General features: G+C 47.0%; 1 protein-coding gene across 2 annotated transcripts in view; it reads left to right on the top strand.

The window, feature by feature from the left end:
- The first annotated feature begins 2606 nt into the window (after positions 1-2606).
- Usp43 (ubiquitin specific peptidase 43) overlaps positions 2607-24448 on the top strand; it is a 68263-nt gene continuing 46421 nt past the window's right edge. For both annotated transcript variants that reach the window (XM_006973502.4, XM_006973501.4), the window contains exons 1-3: positions 2607-3237; positions 12273-12404; positions 21959-22062. In XM_006973502.4, coding sequence (XP_006973564.1) covers positions 2728-3237; positions 12273-12404; positions 21959-22062 — 746 coding nt within the window. In that variant the 5' untranslated portion in view covers positions 2607-2727. The remainder of the gene's footprint in view (positions 3238-12272; positions 12405-21958; positions 22063-24448) is intronic.

Genomic DNA, 24448 nt, shown 5'->3' with positions numbered 1-24448 from the left:
TTCTGGCTGTGACCTTTTTCCTATGTCTCCCCAAATCCACAGGCATTGCTCCTGATCTGTCCCCAGAGAGAAATGCTATTTTCTTATAAAAATAAGATGAAGTGAGTTTACCTATGTGTGTGTGGTTATGGGGATGGGACTAGGGCCTCACGCATGGCTAGGTAAGTGCTGTTCCGCTGGGCTATCTCCCTAGCTCAAACTTACCTTTTTAATTACCAGATCTTTGGGCAGGTATACAGCTGTGTCCACACACCCCACAGAAACAACATAAAGGGGAATGATTTATTCTGACTCAGTGTTTCACAGGGTTTGATCCACGCCGGCTTTGTCCCAGGCCCTTGAGCAGAACCTTATGGTGAAGCTTACAGGTGCCCATCATGGCAGGCAGGAAGAAGAGAGGATGCCAGGGCAGGGGGCTTGCTCCTCACCCCCTTTATTCACTCCAGGTCCCTGGTCCATATGATAGTACCACTCATATGTAGAGTGAGTCTTTACCATATGATAGTACCACTCATATGTAGAGTGAGTCTTTACCATATGATAGTACCACTCATATGTAGAGTGAGTCTTTACCATATGATAGTACCACTCATATGTAGAGTGAGTCTTTACCAACTTAATCCTCTCAAGAACCACCCTTACAGTCTCACCTATAGGTACCCTTCAATCTCCAAGGTGATCTTTAAAAATTATATTTACTTATTTACTTATTGTGTGTGTGTGCCCATGCTACAGCATATATAGAGAGGCCAGAGGACAATCTGGGTGGTCAGTTCTTTCTTTCCATCATGTGGTTCACAGAGCTCAAGCTCAGGTCCTCAGGCTTGGTAGCAAGCACCTTTACCTGCTGTAGCATCCCAAAGGCTCTCCTACGTGATTTCTTAATGGTCAAACTGGCTATCAAAATTAGCCTTTACAACAAGCTCATAAAACAATTTCAGCTTCAGTTTTCTACTTTGCCAAGTAAGAATAAATTTCTGCTCAGACGTTTATTGTGAGACTTGAGTGAGCTGAAGTGGTAATGCATCAGCCACCAGCCGAATTCTGGACAGAGTTAAACACCAATGCTTCCTTAAGTTATGTTAGCCAGGCATGGAGGCACACACCCAGGATTCCAGCACTCAGGAGGTTAAGGTTGAAAGACTAAGCGTTCCAGACCAACTTGGGCTACACACAAGTGAGATAGAATCCATCTCACCAAATCCCTCCCCTCCCTCCGCCCCAGCCAAAACAAAACCCTAAACTGTTACCAAACACCAACCCTGCCTCCTCTACCCGCCCCCCCCCCCCCTTCCTGTGTGTTACTGAGGATCTTGGAATGATCTCAAAGGTGAAATTCTGGAGATGACTCATCAGAGCCAGCCAAGACCACGGCATCTTCAGTACTCACCATCAGGAGGGTGATGAAATGAACCTTATGAATTAATCAACCACGTGGGTATCTTTTTCCGGGAGGGTAAATGGTGGCCTTTCACACTTCAAGCCTCGGACGCTACAGTTTATCCTTTACCCTTAACCTCTGCATCTTTTTGGCACCAGGGAACTGCTGCAATCCTATGTGAGAGAGTGAGGATATTTAATAAATGATGACCACTTATTAAATAGCAAGTCACATTTCTGGGTACTGACGTAATACTGACTCCAGAAAGCTGCCGATCTCTTTTTGAGCTAGAAACTGATGAGAAATTCATTTTGCAAGACCTTGCCTGATTAATTATAAACCTGACAGTTATAGGATAAAAGGAGCAGAGGCCTCCAGGGTTACCCAGGGAATAAAGGGCGGGGCAAGGCCAAACTAATTCTGATTGGGTAACGATACCACCAGGGTTTTACACTCTTCTAGAGTGAAACTGCAACCGAGTAGGGGGCGCGCCTGAGAACCGGAAAACTTCCTGCCGAGCAAATTCTAGGGTTGTAAAGGGTTGGGACTCGGCAGTGCAACCAGCGGGGGTCGAGTTCCGGTTTCTCTCCTTTCTTAGCCTTAATCTCTCCGAGCTCCCTTCACCAATGAAAACTAGGACGACCAAGTCTCCCAAGTTTTTGGAAATTGACTGTAACCTAGTGTGAAAAAACGAACAGCCGCAACAACAATGAAAAAACCCAGCAAGAAAAAGAAAAAAAACAAACCCCTAACCCACTAGTACTCCCAGTTTAGGTCCTGGGGTGACCGGTGCAGGCAAAGCCTTGCAAGGAAGTGGCGCCACCTGACCGCACACACCTGAACCTGGGCTCCCCACCTGCACAGCTGCCAGCGCGCACGCCTCTCTGCACACCCGAGTCACCGAGGACACCGCTCGCCGGTCCTTTTTCGTAGTCTTCAGCTGGCTTCCACGACCGGAAAACTTAGCCAGAGCCAGGGCTTGGCTTCCCATCCCCGTGTTATCCTCGCAGCTTAGGGATGGGCGGAGAAGGCGAATAGAGGTGAAAGGCCTGTTCCAAGGCGGGAAGGAAGGGCGGGGAAGTCCACTAGGCGGGCTCCCGGGGATTGCATTCCCAGCCCGGGCCGCTGGGGCGGGAGCCTTGCGGCGGGCACTGCCCCAGGACTGGATTCCCGCGCGGGGCGGGGCGGGACGGCCCCGCCCCTGGCTCCGCCCTCGCCCGGTGCCCGCACACCTGGCTCTCAGGTAGCCGGCGCCCCACGCCTCTAAGAGGCGGTGAGTGTCGGGGAGCTGCCGGTCCGCTTCGGGCCCCGGGGGCTGTGCTCCCGGACCACCGTGCTCGGCCAGCATGGATCCCGGCGTAGGGGACGCACTGGGAGAGGGGCCGCCCGCGCCTCGGCCCCGCCGCCGCCGTTCCCTGCGCCGCCTGCTCAGCCGCTTCCTGCTAGCTCTGGGCAGCCGCTCCCGCTCAGGGGACTCGCCACCCCGGCCCCGGCCCCAGGGCCAGCCCGACCCATACTATGGCGATGGAGAAGGGGGCTTCGCCTGTGCCCCGGGCCCGGCACCAGTCGCTCCCGGGAGCCCAGGACCGGATCGTCCTCCGGGACCCCAGCCCCAACTGTCTGCGGGCGACGGGGCGCGTCCGCCCGGCGCGCAGGGCTTGAAGAACCACGGCAACACCTGTTTCATGAACGCCGTGGTGCAGTGTCTCAGCAACACCGACCTGCTGGCCGAGTTCCTAGCGCTGGGGCGCTACCGGGCGGCGCCGGGCCGCGCCGAGGTCACCGAGCAGCTGGCGGCGCTGGTGCGCGCGCTCTGGACGCGCGAATACACGCCCCAACTTTCCGCAGAGTTCAAGGTAGGCAGCGCCCAACGCCGTCCGCAGCCTCCTCCGACCCTTCTGGTTGCGGTTCCTGAAAAGCGTGTGAACCAGCAGCCGAGCTGGGTTCTGAGGGGGGGGGTCCTCTGTAGATACCACTTAGCTAGTCCAGCCTCGGGTTATCGCCTTTGTTTTGAGGTGACGTGTTACATTGTCACTTGCAAATGCTTTCTTTTGGAATGAGTTTCTCCCTGGTGTTTTGAGGTGGGGTGGAGAGAGCTGGCAGCCTTAAGTGTATCCAGTAGCAGTTTTGTGTCTAACAAGCAGTTGTTGATGGAGTGAGGTTTTGCCCAACAGGGTGAGTTAGAGCTTCGGATCTGGAAGGGTGCAGCGGGGGAAGTCAGTCCGTGAAGGCCAAGGCTTGGAGAAGGAGGTGATGCAGGCGTGGAGAACAGAATATCGAGAAGGACGCAGACAGGCCAATATCTAGGAATAATCCAGGCAGAATGATCAGGCAGGCAGGCGAGGTTCTTCAGATCATGTACGACCGCGGACGCGGTGGCTTTGGATGATTTAAGCCCAATAGCTGCCGAGAACCAGTGTGGGCCAGGTACTGTGACAAGTTGGGGGAGGGAGCCAGTGAGATTGCTAATTTAGAGATGACGCCCCTTCATTTAATTCATATTAAATTCTGACAGTATGTGAGCAGGGGATAGCATTTGTTATCTGCAAGATTACAGTCCTCTTGTTGGGGACGCTGCGGGGTCATAAGAATGGGTTAAAGTACCGGTGTGGGGTCCCAGTCGGAGGAAAGTGTTCCTGATAATTGATGCACAGGGCTTGCTTCCTGCTGCAAAACCGCAGCTCTGGACAGAGTGCTGAAGCGCCCCGAGGACGAGTGATTGTTATTGAGGCGAGGGCGAACATGACTGTCAGTGTTCCTTCCATAAACGTCTTGAGTTTCAACCCGAGAAAGCAGTCCTTGTTGTGTTAACCAGCAAGGATGCTGACCACTGCCTTCCTCTCCCACCTCGGTTCCTGAAGAAGCACTGTGTTGCACTAGTCATTGGTGTCACTTTTGGGCCACATTTGCTTTTCAAATGGGATAGGCAGTGTAGCATGGTGGTCGAGAGCAAGATCTTGTAGACAATGACTCAGTGCCTAACAAAGTCATACAAAGCCTTGAGGATGTGAGTTCTGGCTCCAGAACCCAGGTCAAAAGGAACAAGGCCGGGTGCCCCAGTACAGACAGGTCTATAATTTCACCGTGGGCCTGTAGTCCCAGCGCTAGGGGGACTGAAGCAGGTGGATCCTTAGGGCTTGCTGGCTAGACAGTCTAGCCGATTTGTGAGCCTCTGGATTCAGCGATAGAACCTGTCTGAGAAAAGGCGGAGGGGTGACTGAGGAACACACTTGGTTGGTGCTCACGTATGCATGAATGCACTGGTGGGCACACACATGCAGAAAGAGCAAGGTCTCGGGGGCTTTATGATTTTCGCGCCGATTAATCTTTTCTCATCTGTGAGATTGAACTCTACGACAGTTACTTCATTATAAGGTAGCTGTGTTTAGTGGGTTATATATAGAGCACTGAGAGCATGCCTGGCTCCTGGGAAATGTTTATTCTAGAAGTACACTTCCTTCCTGCAGAGAGACCTAGAGGAGGAAGGGACGTGATCTTTGAGGAAGTTTTCGTTTACCAGACGTATTCCCACCCCGATTGCTACTTCAGTGAGAGTGGCAAGTGGTTTGAAAGAAACTCTTAAATTCGTCATCACTGCCAGTGACTCACCAGGATTTCCTCTCTTCTGCTGTCTGAATGCCTGGGTCCTGGGAGCTCCCAGCGCCTTGGGGAGCTGACTGATAACCGAGTTAGTGAGGTTAGGATGTAATCTGGGGTTTCCTTGGGACTTTCAGGTGACCAGACTTGGAGGATAGAGTGGATTTCAGAATCCTGGCTTTTAAATCTTAGGGATGGAAATCCAGGTGGGGCTCTTACAGTTACTGAAACTTTCATGGAGTCAACACGTGTTTATTGGCTGTGGAGACAGTCGACTGGGAGCATGGACTGTGTGATGAGTGGCAAGTGCAGACCCAGATCCTGGGACTCAGGGCCAAGTCCGAGTCCAGATCCAGGTACTCCTCTCCAGGAGTTTACCATCTAGAGGAGAAATGGGCGTCAGCACAGCGGTCATGCAGGCCCTCAATTAGAACTGGTGACGAGATGGAAAGGAAAAACACAAGCGCTCTGAAAGTTGTGGCGAGAGGGTATGGTTCGTTCGGAGGAGCAGCCCAGCCTTCCCGGCTGAGGTCCCGACACCCTGGGTTGGGTTGTGAAAGATGAAGTGTCGACTAAGGACATGGAAGATGGGATATCGTGACTCCAGGCCTGGGAAGGAAAATGACAGCCCAGGAGGGGGTTGGAGCAGGAGCCGGAGTAAGGCCCAGAATCCTCTGGACAAATCCATCCTCGAAGGCTCATGTAGCTGGGGAGGAGAGTGGAGAATTGGAGATCTGATCGTGTTAAGGAGATGGTCTTTTAAGCTTCAGACCTAGGAGGGGCCGAGCATATGGGGCTTGACCCTGGTTAGCTAACTTCAGACCCAGGAAAGGTCTAGCATGTGGGGCTTGACTCCACCCCCAGCAAATAGGATGGGCTTATAATGTTTTCCCTTCTTGAGCCCAGAGTCACCAGTTTCCCACATATAGCAGGACCAAGTTTTGTTTTAACAGGAAATGGATTAAATACTCTTTAAAAAATCCTCTCATAGTCTATACTTACTTGATTTTCTAATGATATAGTTTATGTGTATTGCAAAAAATTAGAAAGTATAAGAAAAATCTGTAACTCCTCAGATATAAACAATTGTAAAACTGCCGTGTGTTGTAAACAATTAGAAATTCTAGTTCTGGCTAGGCGGTGGTGGAGCACATGCCTTTGATCACAGTGCTCAGGAGGCAGAGGCAGGTGGATCTCTGTGACTTCAAGACCAGCCTGGTCTACAGAGTGAGTTCCAGGACAACCAGGACTGTTTCACAGAAAAACCCTGTCTTGTAAAAACCAAATCAAACCAAACAAAACACCCCCCCACCCTCACCCCCCACACAAAGGAACACTAGTGTAGCCGGAAGGTTTCTCTGGTCCCACCCAGCCCTGTGGTCCTGCAGCCACTTATAAAATAATCACTCAGAGGCTTAATATTGTTTACAAACTGTATGGCCTATGGTAGGCCTCTTGCTAGCCAGTTCTTATATCTTAAATTAACCCATGTCAATTAATCTGTGTTTTGCCACATGTTCCATGGCTTTACAGGTCTGCTGGCAGGTTAATCCTTGGGCGGCAGACTGGCCTCTTTCCCGACTCTGCCTCTCTTTTTCCTGTCTCTCTCCTTGGATTTCCCACCTGCCTCTAAGCTGCCAAAGCAGCTTTATTTACCAACCAATCAGAGCAACACATATTCACAGCCTACAGAAAGACATCCCACAGCACTCTAGTTTTGCATGTTTGATTTTGAGCTAGGGCTACGTGGCTTAGCTAGCCTGGAACTTGCTATGTAGACCAGACTGGCCTTGAACTCAGATCTACCTGAATCTTCACCCAAGTGCTAGGGTTAATGGTGCACTGCACTCTACACCCTGCTGTACTCCTTCTTTTTTTTTTAACCACGTAAGTATTATTACAAGAGCTTTTGGCATTAGAATCATGTACAGAACTTGACTTTTAGTGATTGAATGTGTCAACAAATGGGCCAGTCTGTTGTGGAGAAACTGTTGTGTTACTGGGTTTTCCAGTTAACACACTGTAGTGAAACTCCCTGTATTTTTTTTTTTTTTTACTTATTTAAAAATTCTATTTCTTTCCTATTATGTAAATGAGACCTTTGCCTGCATATATGTCTGTGCACCACATGGCCCCCAAGAGGGCCTTGGATTCCTGAGAATGGAGTTGCAGATGGTTGTGAGCCGTTATATGGGTGCTGGGAACCACACCCAAGTCCTGGAAGACAGCCTTAACCACTGAGCCAACTCCAGCCCCAATTTCACTGTATTTAAGATTTGTTCTCAGCTCTGATTATTTCCAATATCTAATTCCATGAGTAGAATTATGTTTTCAAAACAAAAGAAACGACTGTTTTTAATACCTTTCTGGTTTTACTTTTAATGTAAACCTTTTTGAGGTGTAAGTTATGTAATGGGGTGCATCCATTTCAAGTGCTGAATTAATTTTAGCAAGCGCAGGTACTTGGGTAATCATCATCCGATCTTAAATATTTCCCCTCCCTCCCTCCCTCCCTCCCTCCCTCCCTCCCTCCCTTCCTTCCTTCCTTCCTTCCTTCCATTTTTCTTTAGTTTTTGAGACAGGACCTATGTAGCCTTGGTTGGCCTAGAACTCAAAGAAACAGTCTGCTTCTGCCTCCTGAGTGCTGGGATTAAAGGCATGTGCCACCAGACCTGGTACCTTTTTTTCCTTTCTAAATTAACTCCATTGGGTTTGATTGTTATTATTTTTTTCATTTACAATCCTCATCGATTATGTCTTTCCAAATAATAATGCCAGGTCACAGATACACATGTAAGAAATCTCCAAGAGGAGGGCCAGGCAGTGGTGGCGCACACCTTTAATCCCAGCATCTAGGAAGCAGAGGCAGAGAGCAAGCAGATTTCTGTGAGTTTGAGGCCAGCCTGGTCTATAGATGATCGAGTTCCAGGATAGGCACCAAAGTTACACAGTGAAACCCTGTCCTGAAAAAACCAAAAACAGAAAGAAAGAAAGAAAGGAAGGAAGGAAGGAAGGAAGGAAGGAAGGAAGGAAGGAAGGAAGGAAGGAAGGAAGAAGAAAGAAAAAGAAAGAAAGAAAAAGAAATCTCCAAGAGGAGATTGGGTATTCTTGTCTCATGAACCCAGTCGTCCCAGCTTTATGAGGCTTACAATTTACAAGAAAAACTCTGTGTATACAGTGCATAGCACGATGCTTTGAGGTATGTATACAGGGGAAGATGGTTAACTCAGAATAATTACATAATCACCAACATCATGTACTTAACCCCTTTTAGAGGTGAGAACACACACGACCAGTTCTCTTTGCCGTCCCCAATCCCTAGGACCTCATTACTGTTAGGGCGGCCAGGCTTTGTAATGGACCTCTCTGACTTACTTACTTGGTGCAAGATCCAGCTGGTTTTTACCTCTCTTCTTTGACTGGGAGTGAGGCAGAAGTACTTCCCGTGTAGATTGGGAGTGAGGCGGAAGTACTTCCCGTGTTTCTTGTCTGGTCTGTTCTTGGAACTGTCTCCTGCACTGTTTTTGTGTATCCATTCGGCTTCGTTCTTAACGTTCTATTTGCTTCCCTGTGTTCTCCTTCTATTCTCTATAAACATTTTATCCAAATTGTTTCTTTTTCTCCTACCTCAATGCTAGAAGCTTTAGATTTGTTTATGCTATGTCTTTCTGTAATTTTTTTAAAAACAGAGTCTTAGTGTGCAGTCCTGGCAGGTCTGGAACTCAGTGTTCTCCTGTCTCAGTCTCCTGCGTGCTGGGATCATGGGCATGCACCACCACACCCTGCTGTATCATAGTTTTTCATATGTATTCTATTTTATGGCATACTAGTTTTTCTATGGTTATAATAAGGGTTTCAGCCATCTGGAATTTCTCTTAGCTTATGTGCTTTAAATCAAATTTAGATATACAATGATGTACTGGAGGCATCTTCTTTTATTTATTTTAACTTTTCTGGTTTATTTTATTTTTATTGATTTGTTAGAGAGAGGTCTCAAATATCTCAGGCTGGCCTCCAGCTCACAAAGTAGACAAGATGACCTTGAACTTCTGATGTTCCTGTAGCGGTGCCTCTTCCTTGAAACAAAGATTCATTCTTTGTTTCTCTTTTTTTCCTTCCTTTTGTTACTTTTTTTTCTCCTCCCATGGTACTGTGGTACTAAGGATTGAACTCAGGGCCTCGCACAGTAGGGGAGCACTTTACTACTGAGCTATATCCCAAGTTTCTTCACTTTTGTCTTGAAAGTTACAGACAAAACAGTAAGAGGAGAAATGGAAACAGTAAAAACTATTGGGCAGGAAAGAAACTCTGGATAGAACTATTACATAAGTAGAAGAAATGTTGAAATCACCAGTGTTTGGGAGAGAACATATATATAGACTCTCTCATGCACACACACTCAAACACATACACAACTCACACTCTCACACACACAGGCACTTTCACACACACACTCACTCACACTAACTCTCACATACTCACTCTTACACACACACTAGCGCACACACTCACATGCACACAGAAGTGTAGATGTAATTCTGAATGGTTTTATTAAATAAGAAACACAGAGCCAAACGCAGAGTTAAAAGCCCAAGAGGTCAGAGCAGTAGCCTTTAGCTTACCAGCTGCTGCCGTCCTTCCCCTCAGAAAGAGACCTACTTCCTGTGTGTCTGTCTTTTTATTGACTTTCTGTTCTGCCTTCTCATTGGTTGTAAACCCAACCACATGACCTCCTCGTCACTGCCTGTCTATACAGATCTCCAGGTCTCTATGGTTGGTATTGAGATTAAAGGCATGTGTCTCTATGCTGGTGGTGTCCTTGAACACACAGAGATCTGCCTGTCATGTGATCGGGATTAAGGGGGTGTGCTACCACTGCCAGACTTCTGCTAAAGGGCTTACTATTAGCTCTGACCCCTAGGCACTTTTATTTATTAACATAGAAATAAAATAACATTTCAGCACAAATAAAATATCACCATACAGAAGAGCAAGCAATGCTGTGCTGCAGGATAGACACACCAACTGTCATGCTGGTCTTTTGAGTATTTTAGCTCCTGTGCATTCTGTGGTGCTTGGGATCCAACCTTGGGCCTTTCACAGGCTGGGCAAACTCTCCACATTGAGCTACACCCAACCCTTGGTCTCTTGAGAAAGAGGTCTTGCTGTGTAGCCTAGGCTAGCCTGGAATTTAAGATCATCCTGCCTCGGCGTTTCAGGGTAATGGGTACAGGTGTGAGGCTCCACAACTAGCTTTCTCTTGGATAATTTTGGTCCATAGAAATATCTTTGCTTGTGTCTCTTATCTTTCTGAGTTAAGTTCTCCAAAGTGGAATTACTGTGTATGTGGGGAGAGACATTCATTTTTTAAATTTGCTTTTTTACTTATCATTAAGTGTGTGTGTGTGTGTGTGTGTGTGTGTGTGTGTGTGTGTGGTGGTGGGGGGGACTGGGTATGCACACACATGCATGTGAGTGTCAGCCTGCCACAGAACTTGTATGGGGATTAAAAGACAACTTGCAGGTTCTCTGCGTCCACCACGGGCCTTGGGGATTGAGTTCAGGTTGTCACGATTGGTGGCAGCAAGTGCCAGGCCCCCAGCCCTACGCAGTTTTGTTGTTAAGATCCCATCTTATCTGTCTTCTTGAAGTTGTCGAATTCTTTGTGAGGCTTTGATTGTGATGCAGCCTGGCTAAGGGGAAGAGAATTGGGATGGTAGACAAAAGTGCTGGCGCAGACCAGGCTTTGAAACAGGGAGGAGGTAGACATGACGGCACACATCTGTAATCCTGGTGCTAGGGAGGTGGAGACAGGAGGAGCCAGAAGTTCAAGGTCATCCTTGACTACATAGTGAGTTTGAGGTCTGGACTACTGCAGGGGAGATCTTGGTGGGGGTGAGGAAGGAGGAGAAGAGAGAGAGAGAGAGAGACTAGATAAAGATGGGAGTTTGGGACACGAGGAGTGAAGGCGTTTGGGCTGTTTTGTGCTGAATAGTAGGATAAGGAAGGATTTCCTACCTTCGCTGTGCTGTAGGAAGACTGGTCTGGTCTATCATGGACCCAGTGGGCGAGTGGGGAAGGAAGGGCTGTGGTCCCTATGCAGATGTGGGCAGATCAACCCACACTGCTGAGTTCTAACTATTTCTGTTCACCTAGATGAGAAGATCTGCCCTGCTTGGTTGGAGGGGAGAGGCAGAGGCATTTGTGGGGAGCAAATCCAATCCTAGGCTGCTCCTGGGAGGGAGGTTCTGAGAGACGGCATCAATGCTAAGAGGAAGGACTGGTTTTAGAGATTCAGAGTCGAGGGCCTGGCTGTACAACAGAAAGAAAGTTTAGTTCTATGAGACAGATTTGTGGGTGGCTTCAGGGTAGGGTAGGGACGCCCTGTTAATATATCTGTAGATAAACAAAGAGTCACTTTTTAGTATAGTGTCTTCTTCCTTTTCTTCCTCCTCCTCCTTCAGCAACTGTGGGGATTGAACCCAGGGCTTTGTGTATTCTAGGCAAGCATGCTACCACTGACCTACACTGCCAGCCCATACGCTTTCTATTTTGTTAGCTAAGTCAGGCAGCCCTACCTAGGTGGGTGGTTCAGCTACAGGAAACCTTAGGGGAAGATGCCAACAATGTGATCAGAAGGAAGCCCCACAGCCAGCATTTGATGAGGGACCTACACACATTGTATCATAGGAATCCAGTTTTGCTGCCTGTATGTATGGTCCTTAGTGAAGAGAGTGGAAGCTGTGAGAATTAATGCAGTCAGCCAAGGAGAGTAGAGTGAGAAGGGTATTTTCCTGTGAGGTGACTTCAGAGAGTGCGTGGAAGTAGGATGATGGAGGGAAGGTCAGTGGTGCATGGGATCCCAGTGATCAGAGAAGAAGAGCTTCAGGGAAGACAGATGGTCCATCGACACTATGGAAGGATTTAGCAAAGAGCCTGACCTAATAAAGTGCTTGCAAGTGAGCATAAGAGCTGAGTTTAGATTTCCAGCACTCGCACAGACGTACACACAAACACATGCACATGGACACACACACACACACACACACACACACACACACACACACACACTATTCTGCAGAGACAGCCTCATGGGTCTTCAAGGTTTGGAGCTGCCTTCTATTCAGCGGACCCATATACTAGCTGGAGGCGGCAAAGACTATGCCTGCCTATGTTGTTTCCGGGTTGTTATTTCAGGTCAAGGCTGAATGATGACCTTGACAGCTGGATGCCTACAGACCCTCTTCGGTTTGTGTCAAGGCCCAAGGTGACTCTTGTCTTTGTTTCCTTTCAGAATGCTGTTTCCAAGTATGGCTCCCAGTTCCAAGGCAATTCCCAACACGATGCCTTGGAGTTCCTGCTGTGGCTGCTGGACCGTGTCCATGAGGACTTGGAGGGCTCGGCTCCTGGACTGGTGTCCGAGCAGGTGAGCCACTCTCTAAAGGGCAAATGTTGATCTTCCCTTTCCCGGGGGTATTTCCTCAGTGCCTTGGATCCCAGTGTATTCCGGTCACAGTGTACACCTTTTGGTTTTAGACAGGCATTCCCGCCTTTTGCAGTATTTCTTGTCTTCCTTCATTCCGGTGGTAATTGCGAATAGGATTTCATTATGCCTCTTAGTCTGGAAAACGTTTTCCTTGGTATGTATGTGTGCAGGTGCAAATGTGAAAGGTCAGAGAAGGATGTCAAGTGTCTTCTTGGGTCATACTCCACCATATTTTTTTTTGAGACAGGGTCTCTCGATAAACCGGGAGCTTGCTGATTTGGCTAAACTGTCTGGGCAATAAGCCCTAGGGATCCTCTGGCCTCTCCTTCCCTTGTGCTGAGATTGCAGGGGCACACTGCCACGCCTGGCTCCTGCTTGGGGGCTTGAATTTACTTCCTTATGCTTATGTGGCAGGCACTTTTCTCATTGAGCCATCTCCCCATCCCCCCAAAATATTTTCCTTAATTTTTTTTTCTGCCTGCCTATTCTATGCAATTGTCTGGGCATCTGGAGCCATGAGGGACATTCTTTGTTATTTTTAGACAGTTCTGATTCAGTCGACTCGACTATGGCTTTCTCGGTTAATGTATCTCACAGAGCAGTCGTTTCTGTTTTTCTTAAGACCTGGGTGGGTAATTTCTGATTTTGATGAAGCCCCAGACCTTGGGACAAAGAAAGCATTGTAACACTGTGGGTCTGTTTCTGTTGTTGTTGGCTTTTGTTTTGTTGAGATGGAGTTTTGCTATGTAGCTCAGGAATGGGGCATTCCTCCTCGCTCATTCAGTCTCTGTCGCGCTGGAGGTTGCAGCTTGGTCATAGAGTCCAAGCTGGTTTTAAACCCTCACCCTCAAACTCCCCCTGCCTCTGCTTCTCTAAGGGCTGGAATGACAGTTGGGTGCCACCACACCCAGCCACACTATAATACTTTGTAATAGTTGCAGTTAATTGCCACATCAACTATGTTCTTTATGAGCTTTCATAAATTAAGGCCAATAGTGGCTTGTACTTTACTATGATCTCTTTACTGCTCAAGGAAAAGTGAATGAAGTTAACATTATGAGTAAGCCAAGTTATAGTAGCCGGAGCCTTAAATAGTAGGTATCTTATGCACCTTGGTAATTAGCCAGGAAGCAACACATTTTTGGTGGATTTTATATACAGTTCAGGCCTAGCTCCCAGAATTGCTTCATCAGCATTTTTTCTTCCCCTCTCCTGCTCCATGGTACTGAGAATTGAACTTCAGCCTCAGGCCTGATAGGCAAGTGCTCTACCATGGGAACTATGTTCTCAGCCCTTCCGTTTTGTTTTATATCTGGACACCTGATTGCCCATCCTCATGAATTCACTAACAATAACAACAAACCCTTTAGGAAGCCAAACTTGATGGTGCATGTATGTAATCCCAGTACAACAGTTAAGGAAGGGTCGGTCACGAGGCTGGAGAGACGTTTCAGTGGTTAAGAGTCGGTACTGCTCTACAGTGGACAAGAATTCGGTTCCTTGTTCAACAGCAGGCAGCCCACAAATGCCTGTAAACCAGCTCCAAGAGATCTGTCTCCTCCTTCTGACCTCTGGGCACCTACACACATATACACACACACAGACAAGCACAGAGGCATAACTCAAATTAATCCTAAATAAAGGGGAGGAGATTAGGCAGGATTCTAGCCCAAGAGACTCTGGCTTGAAAGCCCATTCTCTTGTTTTAAAAGCAATCACTCCAGTGACTGGGGGACACCAGGAAAACAAAAGCAGAGGTCACCCTAACAAAGCTCCAGGTGGAAGCCAGGTATGGTGATGTATGTCTTTAATCCCAACACTCGGGAGGCAGAGGCAGGTGGATCTCTGTGAGTTCGAGGCCAGCCTGGTCTACATATTGAGTTTCAGGCTGACCAGGGCTACACAGTGAGACCCTGTCTCAAAACGAAACAAAACAAAACAAAACAAACTCCAGGGAACCACACACCAACGTGGTGGTGTTTCTGGGTTGGGAGAGGAATGGGTGATTTTTTTCCCATTTATTTATAATCATTTTTCTTTGGTTCTTATTCAGATCTTTTTGTTTTTATGTGATAGAAATTTTACTTCGTCTGGCTTACGGAAAGGGCATTTGTTGTTTTTTATAACCTGCAATTCTGGTTGAAGCAGCTTTGGGTGGGACTGCATCCAAGGTCTCAGGTGATGTCACTGTGTCTCTGATGCCGTCTCTTCATTCTCTTTCTGGCTCTGCCCACATGGTAGCAAGAGGGCCTTCTGCGTTGCTCACAGTCTCCAGAGCCTGGCATGCCAGAGCAAACACTGATTGTCCCAACATAGTTGGCATGCTCATTCCTGGGCATGTGGTCAGAAGAATGGAACAGTCTGATTAGACTCCTCAGAGTCACATGCCTGTGGGGAGAACATGGGCTGAGGAAGGCTTTTACAGAGTCAGAATTAATTGCTGGCCCAAAGAATACACCACTGGGCAGATACATGTTGTCTGCTTCTGTGCCTTCCATAAATTTAAAGAACACAGTTTGAAATGGGAAATGTGTATACACACACACACACACACACACACACAACACACACATATACACACACTAAGGATACCATTTACTGAATGTCTATATTGTATATCTAATTTGATGATTTTCGTTACTTACTTTATTGCCTGGTATATAGTAGACATTCAGTAAACTTATTAAATGGTTGTCTTATTTTAATATTTATAATGATAACTCATATTCTATAGTTAGGGGAAACACAGGTTAAGGAAGGCATTTCCCAGGGTCACTCACTCTTTGATAGTCTCATGTAGCTTAGATTGAACTTGAACTCACTATGTAGCTAAGGGTGATCTCGAAGGCTTGATCTTCTTCCTTCGCCTTCATGACCCTTGGGGGGACATCATCTTCTACCTGGTGGAAATAGGATTGAGTCTGGACCATCTATCTCAAATCCAGGGTTCTGGACCTCCTTTCTTGGAGGTATGGAGGCTGTGTGGTGGTGGTACATGCCTTTAATCTCAGCGCTTGGGAGGCAGAGCCAGGCAGATCTCTATGAGTTCAAGGCCAGCCTGGTCTACAGAGTGAGATCCAGGACAGGCACCAAAACTACACAGAGAAACCCTGGAGAGAGAGAGAGAGAGAGAGAGAGGAGAGAGAGAGAGAGAGAGAGAGAGAGAGAGAGAGAGAGAGAGAGAGAGAGAGAGAGATGAATGGGTGTCTCCACTTCCTGCTGCTGTATAAACAAGGTAAACAAGGACTCTCCTGTTCTCCTCTCTTTTCTCCTTCTGTACTGGGAAGTTCTTTCTGCCTGGAAAGTAGGTGGGATTGATAGTTGGGTTAGTTTCCTGTGACTGGAACAAAATGGCTGTGGTAAACACTTACGAAGAAGAAACGTTTACATTGGCTTTGAGAGTTTTCAGTCTGGTCAGGGTGATGAGGGAGTACTTCATGGTGGGAGCTGTTTATCCCGTGGTGGCTGAGAAGGGGCTGGATCCCCACAGTTCCCTTTCAGGGCATGCCCATGGTGACTTAAGACTTGCCCCTAGGCCCTGTCTCTTAAAGGTTCTACCAGCTCCTAATAGTGAAAGCCTGGGACAATGCCTTAACCCATGGGCCTTTGAGTGACATCCATTCCAGACTTCAGCGGCAGCCTTCCAAACTGCCTTTCACTTTTCCTCTCCATTCCTTTGATAGCAGGAAAAATCATCTGGCCTGAGGACAGAGAGGGTAAGCTATGTGTGTCCGAGTCACAGAGCTAGTGAGTGGGAGAGGCCGTACACAAATAAGGAAATGACACTCTATACCAGGATTTCTGAACCTGAGCACTTTTGGCATCTGGGGCTGGATAATTTTTCCTGTGTGGCACTGACTTGTGTGTCATAGCGTTAGCACTACTGTCTTTCTGGCTAGTGCCAGGGTCAGTACTGACTTGTGCTAAATGGGTGTGCAAACACTGCCAAATGTCCCCTGCATGGGAACCCAAATCACCCTCCAATTGAGAAGCTCTGCGCTAAAATCTTTGTGCCCTATGAATATGTGCCACCCCCAAATGGTTCTTTGGGACATTTGAGTTTTTTTACATCATGGGGGCCTGCCAATCATTCTTTATAACTTCAAGATCCAGGAAAAGGGACTATGATTGAAAGTTAGTCTTTCAGTCGGGCGGTGGTGGTGCACGCCTTTAATCCCAGCACTCGGATCTCTGTGAGTTCGAGGCCAGCCTGGGCTACCAAGTGAGTTCCAGGAAAGGCGCAAAGCCACACAGAGAAACCCTGTCTTGAAAAACAAAAACAAACAAACAAAACAAACAAAAGAAAAAGAAAAAGAAAAAGAAAAAGAAAAAAAGAAAAGAAAGTTAGTCTTTCAACTTACTTTTTTCCCTCCCTCCCTCCCTCCCTCCCTCCCTCCCTCCCTCCCTCCCTCCCTCCCTCCCTCCCTCCCTCCCGCTATTCCTTCTCTCCCTCCCTTTTTTCTTTCTTTTGGGCTGGGGATAGACCCCAGGACCTTGTGCTTGCTAAGCAGATGTTTACCGCTCCAGAGACACTCCCAGCTCCCAGTATTGTTCTCTGTGACATTCTCCACACCAAAGCCAGATCTCTTCAGAAAGGGAACAAGGTGATGTCATCTCCTGCTTGCCTTGCTCTCATGGCTTCCTACAGACCTGGAACCAAATCCTCCCTGACTGGGCCTGCTAACCACTCAGCCTGATTCCTCTCCCACTCACTCTCTGTTCTCACCGTCTCAGCGTTCTGTCTGTGGGACATGTGTGTTAGAAGCAGGGCATCCCTAGGCAAGCTGTGGAGGTGGCTGCTGGCCAGAGCAAGGGACTTACTCAGCCTCACTCTGACCCGGTGATACCAGCAGTGTCTCTTTCTCTGTCATCCTGAAGTTGCTTCTGGAAGGTGGGCTGCCTTGAGGCTGGGCCGTGTATCTTGGAGGCAGAGGGCAGAGCCTTTGTGGTTACTTAGCAGGAAACTTCATTTCCCCTTTCAACAAAGAAAGCTCCTGCCCTCTGTGTAACTCTGAGTGATTTTCCCTTCTGAAGTTATTTCTGTACTGAGGACATAGGGAAGCCATACAACGAGATTCATTTGTAACTGGAATAGAAAACGTAAGGGCCGCTCTCTTTTCCATTACTTTAACGACTCTCAAATACTTCCATCCTGCAAAGGCTGTATTTTCACTGCCCTCTAAACACCAACACATAAACAGTCTTTTTGATGGGTTTCCAGAAAATTCTACTTTTGCAGAAAAAAGGTGGGAATGAGTCTAGGGAGGAAACACAGCCAACATGTATTAAGAACCTACTGTGTGTCAGTCAAGAGTCCTCCCTCTCTCCCTCCCTTCTTACTTTCTGAGAGAGTTTCCCCTCTGTAGCTTAACCTAACCTCAAACTCACACCATAACCCAGGCTGGCCTCAAAATTCATAATGTAACACAAGGTGCCTTTCAAGTAGTGGTCTTCCAGTTTCAGTCCCCTTTATCCCCCAGTGATAGAATTACAGGTGTAATTACCTCCACGGCTGGTGTGTACCTCATCTCTTGATTTGTACCACAGTTGCATGCCGGGGGATGCTGCTGAAGTATACTCTGTAGCTTTGAGCGTATCAAGGTTTGCTCACCTAGCAGACCAGATTCACGTGCCTCTGACCTCATAGTCCATGCTTTGTGAATGACTTCCTGCTGCCTGTCCTTTTGTCTGGCTCAACATTTTCTTTCCTTACTCCATCTCATGGTGACCCCATCTACAGTCATGCCCAGTGTCTCAGCTTGTCATCTCTATATGGAACTCCCCTGCATCATTGTAAGTTCCTGGTTACAAGCAACTTGAGCCTCTCTAGGCGGGGAATGGAGATGGTCAGCTAGGGAGAAGTACATGGGATTAAATGGAGAGCTTGTCTAGAATGAGACAGCTCTGGGTTGATGCAGAGCCTCGATGGCAAGAACTTTCTTGTTTAGTCATGACAGCTGGAATTAGTGTTTTCGGCTTATGTCACTCTGCTCATGTCCTGGCAGGGACATCTGAGTGCAGCTTGGGTCATGGACCTGTCTCTTGGTAGGGCATTGAGCTTTTCTTGGGGAGACTTAAGCAAATATATCTTTATTCTAAATAGGTCACCAATGACCAACCAAATTAACCATCCCATCCATGTCTAGCCTGGTGAACCAATGACTTTATTGGGCTTAATCATGGGAACGTGGTTGAGGGGCTTAGAGCTGTGTGTGACTTCAAAATAGCCATATCACTAAAAGGTCCCATTCCAGTGTGGGTGGTGGTCCCTAAAGCTACACACATGGAGTTCTCTACTTTTCAGGAACCTTCTGGCTCCTCTATACTCTAGAACTTCCTGAGAGCACTCGCAGTTGGGTTGGGATTACAGACAGCTGACAGGGCATAGGAAGAGGGTCTAATGACCCTTCCTAGGTCCTCTTTTATGAGGGAGCATCAACAAGCTGGGAGTATGGAGAGTCTCATGTGGGCAATCACAGCTGTGCTCCGCTCAGAGGAAAACATCCCGCATAGTCCCATCTAGGGACTGGACGAGGTCTCAAGAACTGTAAATCCTGGGCAGCCAGAACATTCCCGAATCTGCACAATGCAAGTTCACACCTCTTGGCTCTTGCAAATATTTGCCACTCCTCTGTCTGGCTGTTGAGTCACCCTTGATCTTGGCATGTCTTTCCCAAGCCCCATCTCCCTTGACTTCTGTTAATGATACCCGTGTCCAGCCACCCCTGAGTGGGAACCTTGGAGGTGGTATGTTCCTCCCTTCCCTTCTTCTCCCTGGTTCTGCTGAACTGAGAACTCCTCACACAGGGTCTCTTGAAATCCCCTTCCCACCCTTTTTCATCTTCCTGGCTTCTGCTCAGGTCACCTGCTTGTTACTTAGACCCTTAAACTTTCTGCTGTCCTTCTTTTCTTGGGAATGGTTGTTGAGTTAAAGCATCCCTGTAAGCATGGAGCTACCACTCTGGTTAACAAACAAACAATCTATCTATCTGTGCTGGACATTTTTTTTTTGTCAACACAAACTAAATTTGTCTGAGAGGAGAGAACCTCAACTGAGAAATTGCCTCCAAAAGATCAGGCTTTGGGCAAATATACAGGATATTTTCTTAATGATTGATGGGAAAGGGCCTAGCCTATTATGAGTGCCACCCATAGTGCCACCTATGGGCTGGTGGTCCTGAGTGCTATAAGAAAGCAGGCTGAGCAAGCCACAAGGAGCAAGCTAGAAAGCAGTACCCTTCCATGGCCTCTATATCATCTCCTGACTGGAGGTTCCCACCTGGTTTGAGTTCCTGCCTTGGCTTTCCTCAGCGGACTGTGACTTTGGATATGTAAAACAAATAAACCCTCTCCTTCCCAAGTTGCTTTTGGTCCTGGTGTTTCATCACAGCAGTAGTAACCCTGACTAATATACTATCTATAAATGACTCTTTAACTCCTCAAAACGTGCCTTCTCTCAGATGGGTGCCATCATCTATATTAGAATTAGGGAACTGTTCGTACGCTGGAGACGCAATCCCCACACTTGTGTGTTAATGGTATCTTGCAGTGCTGGCAATGGATCCCAGGGCCTCACACATGCTAGGTAAGCAGCTTCCTACCACTTAACTCCAGCCTCAGCTTTGTTAATGGTGTTTGGAAATAAGCCGGGCACTTTGGAGGGTAATTGAGACAGATGAGATCATGAGAGTGGGGTGTGCCCGTGATGGGATTGGCAGCTTCGTAAGAGAGATGCCTGCTTTGTTGTGAGCCCTGAGGCCCTTGCTAGGTGCCGAGAAGATGCTAGTGCCATCTTCTAGTTCATAGACCTGTGAGCTAAACCAGTTTTTCTCAGTTTGCCCAGCGTAGCGGCGCATGCCTGTAATCCCAGCATTTGAGAGGTATAAGCCAGAAAATCAGGAGTCTTAAAGTTGGTCTTGGGTCTATAGTGAGTTTGAGGCCAGCCAGAGCTACACAGCCTGCCTCAACCCTTCTATCCCCCCCATGAGACCCTACTAAACAAACAAACAAAAACAACAACACAAAACAAGAAAGAATAAATCCCTCAGTTTGAGTACTTTATTATAGCAACAGAAAATGGATTAAGATTAAAAACTACAAAGCAAGTAAGTGATTTAACTGGTTTAGGGAAATACTAGCTACTTATGTCAACACCGTCACTGTTAGAAATGCCCAACAGAAACAGTTTTGGAGAACACAGATTGCTCATGGTGATACAGAGGCGAAGAGGACGTGTCCAAGGCTCTTAAATGCCAAAAACTGGCCTGGGAGCTAGATATGCACAGAACACCCGGATGCGTGCACAGTGTGCTTTAGTATAGCTTTGTGTTGGAGGTGGTTTGAAAACCATGCCTAGTTGGAGATGAAGCCCAGTGGTAGAGCGCTTGTCTAGTGTGTGTGAGGCCCTGGGTATAATCCCCAGACCTCCAAGGACGCGAGTGGGAAGAGAAAGATGTCTAAAATGACTTCTTAGGGTAGTCAGGATAAAAAAGAAAAATTGAGAAACTGAAATACAGTGCTGTCAGGCAAATTATATGTCTGGCCTTATATGGATGCTCGGATAGTTACTAAACAGCTTTGTATTATGAGGAGCTGTGACTGGAATGCCCCCCCCCCCTCTGGACAGCCTTTTCTAGCAGTGTGGGTCTTGTGTAGCAGGGACTTCTAATTGTGTAATTGTGTCCCCAGTGTGGTGTAGAGTGGGCTGAGAATAAGGATAATTAGGGAACCCGGAGAGCTGGAGTTGTTCATCCTGGGAGTGATAGCCTTCCAGAGGAGACTGGGGACATTGGGGTGGGCCAGAGCCCTGAGGGAGGAGAGGTGAAAGATGACCCAGAAAGATATATTAAGGATGCAGGGATTTGGATCTGATGTTTGCAGATGTGATTAAGAGCGTTGAATTAGGGTAATTAACTTGGATTATCCAGGTAGTCCCTTAGCATAATATTGAGTGTTGTTATAACAGAGGCAGAGGGAATTTGGAGACCACAGAAGACAAAGCAACATAAATATAGAGCTAAGAGAGATTTGAAGATGCTGGCCCTGAGGACAGAAAGGTGTGGCCACAAGGCAAGCAATTCCAGCAGCCACCGAATCTGGAAGAAGCTAGGAGAAGATTCCTGCCTAGAACCTCTGGAGGGCATGGCACCTGTCAACACCTTCCTTTTAGACTATTGATACTGATTTTGGGTGCCATCAACCCCAGGATGGGGTTGGGACTGGGAGTATGTGTGAGCTCTCGCTATGATCATCCTTTAGTTCTGCTTTCAGCACATATATACACATACCCTTTCTAAGGGATTCAGGGGAAACAGTGAGATTAAAATGACATTGAGTAATCGTAAAGGCAGTATTGAAGATCACTGCTCCACAAGGCTCAAGAAGGGACGATGTGGGCATTGTGGGGGTGGGGTAATGGGCTTCATGGTCTGGAAGCAGCTGTATGACATAATGTGAACAGAATGTCATCGGATTTCTTTCCTGTTCCTTTGCAGCTGCCCCCAGATGCGAGTAAGGCCTTGGAGGACCTCCGGCCATCTGCAGCTCCTCCCTCCTTAGGCCCCAGCTTTGTGCAGAGCCACTTTCAAGCCCAGTACAGGTAAGATGGGGTGTGTTCTTAGAATGTGCTCTCTGGGAGCTCTGCACCCAGGTCACCTGCATCTCATTGCCCTTAACCCTGCGCAACAAAACAACACAACACACAAGGACCTTTCCCATTCCTTTCACAGCCACAGTTAGTCAGTCTCCTGTGGTCTCCAGCCTTGAGGATTTCTTCTTTCCCTTCTTGGCTTCTTGGAATGGCCTTCTGCCCTCCCTGAAAGGAAAGGAGTGTCTGGAGGATGGTTCTTTAGAACAGGGATGTGGAAACCAGAATATCACCAGCTGAAGTCATACTGAAGCTGGGGAGACTCTTCCTGTTTGCTGGGCATGGCCAGAGAGCTCACTTTGAGTTAGTCATTTTGTGAGCTCAATACAGCATGGGGGATATAGAAATCATCACATGGCTTTTCACTTCAGAAAGCAGGCACCGTGGGTATTTCTATATGAGAGTATGGATGTTTTAAGAATTATGGTGTTTATTAAAAGATACCTGCAGCAATGAGACGTCAGAGAGGAGACCCTAGCCCCAGACTGCTTGGCCACATGTGTCTTTTCATGGGCTTTGATAGCCGATAGGATCAAATGGGTGGGAACATACTCAGCGGGGATGACTACAAGCTTTAAGATGGGAATGAGCACAGAGGCCAAGACTTACGGAAAGCCATTGGATATGGAGAACCTCTTAGGTGGGGTTCCTTCGTCTGTGTATTTCAAACATCAGTATTTAAGATCCATTTTTTTAAAAGCTGGAACAAAATCAAAATTGAACATGTGAATGGCATGATGATTTGACATGTGTCTGTAATATCTAATGTCATATTAAATATATGTGTATCCTTAAGCCTTCATCATTAATTTATGGTAAAAATCCTATAAAATCCTCCTAATAGTTTGTTAATGTATAATATTTAGTCATCTCTAATGATTTCACCTATATGGTTGAACCCAGGACTTCTTGCTACCTATGAGTTAATGCCTGTTGGTCAGCATTTCCCCATCCCTTCTCCCTGATCTCTGGTAATTGCCATTCTGTTCTCAACTTCTGTGATAGAGTTTTTTTTACAGTCAATGTGTATTAGTTACATATGATCTGATAATACATTTTATATTTTATATACTATTAAAGTATAGTGCTTATGCTCTATATGAAATTAGAATGAGGCTGTAGCTCAGTGGTAGAGTACATGCTTGGCATATGCAAGTTCATATTCTTGAACCAGTTGGATATGTTACAAGTGGATGAAGTTTGATCCAATACAACTCTATGGGTTCAATTCTCACCACCATAAGATCCATCCATACATACATACATAAAAGTAATTAGCCAGTTACTTAGAAATTTTTATTTTTTCCACGAATCACTCATCTCTTGCTATCTGAAATAAGTTCAGGGCTAATCTAAAGGTCAGTCTGGGACAGGAGATATGGCTCAGCCATTAAGAACACTTACTGCTCTTTCAGAGGACGAGTTTGGATCCCAGCCCCCACATCAGGCAGCTCACAAACGCTCTTAGTTCCTGTTCCAAAGGATCCAAGAGCCCCTCTGGCCTCTGCAGGCATCTGCATATGCTCACATGCACAGACACATATAAGTAAATTTAAAGAAAAAAAATCAAGGTCATCTTCTTGAAGGAGTTTGATACGATGTAACTCTATGAAAGAAAACGTGCCCCTGGTTTTGTTTTGTGGAGGCTAAAAGAATCAAAGAGTGAAGCAGGGATTAGGAAGCTTTCCAAACACAAGAATATATCCTGTGGCCTGTTCTGCACCCCAGCACACAGTGATCTGAAGAGGTGGGGGGATCTGAAGAGACATTGGGAACCCCACAATACCATGTCCAGTGGCCAGCAAATGCTGTGGGACACATTGCTTTTTATCAAAACACTACCTTGATTCCCCCGGGTGAGTTCACCAGTGGTGTAAGCTGGAGTCCATGTTAAACAGAAAACACTGGGCACCGGGGTGTGGTGGGCCTAGCAGCATGCCTAGCATCCTTAAGGCTGGCTGTGTGCTCTGGTACCACCACCAGCAAGCCAGGAAACAAAAGGCCAACTGGGGACTGTTTCCTAAATCACTGCTAACCTTCTGGTAACTTCCATCTACTTAAATAATTTGTATGCCCAAGATCTGGCAATGAGCAGATGCCTCAGGTGAATCGATGGGTTTAATCTTCTTGCTTGCCTATATTATGATGATGATGATGATGATGATGATGATGATGATATTTTCTTTGAGATAGTGTTTTGCTATATAGCCCAGGCTGGCCTGGAACTTCTACCTCTGCTTCTCAAATGCTAAGATTACAGCTGTGAAACAACACATCTGGCTCCTGGGAAGTTTTTAAATTTAAGATGCCAGAGTCCCTCCTTCCCCTCATTGAAATA

The sequence above is a fragment of the Peromyscus maniculatus genome, chromosome 8 (genome assembly GCF_049852395.1).
Source record: "Peromyscus maniculatus bairdii isolate BWxNUB_F1_BW_parent chromosome 8, HU_Pman_BW_mat_3.1, whole genome shotgun sequence".
Taxonomy (NCBI): domain Eukaryota; kingdom Metazoa; phylum Chordata; class Mammalia; order Rodentia; family Cricetidae; genus Peromyscus; species Peromyscus maniculatus.
This window is presented reverse-complemented; position numbering and strand designations above follow the sequence as displayed.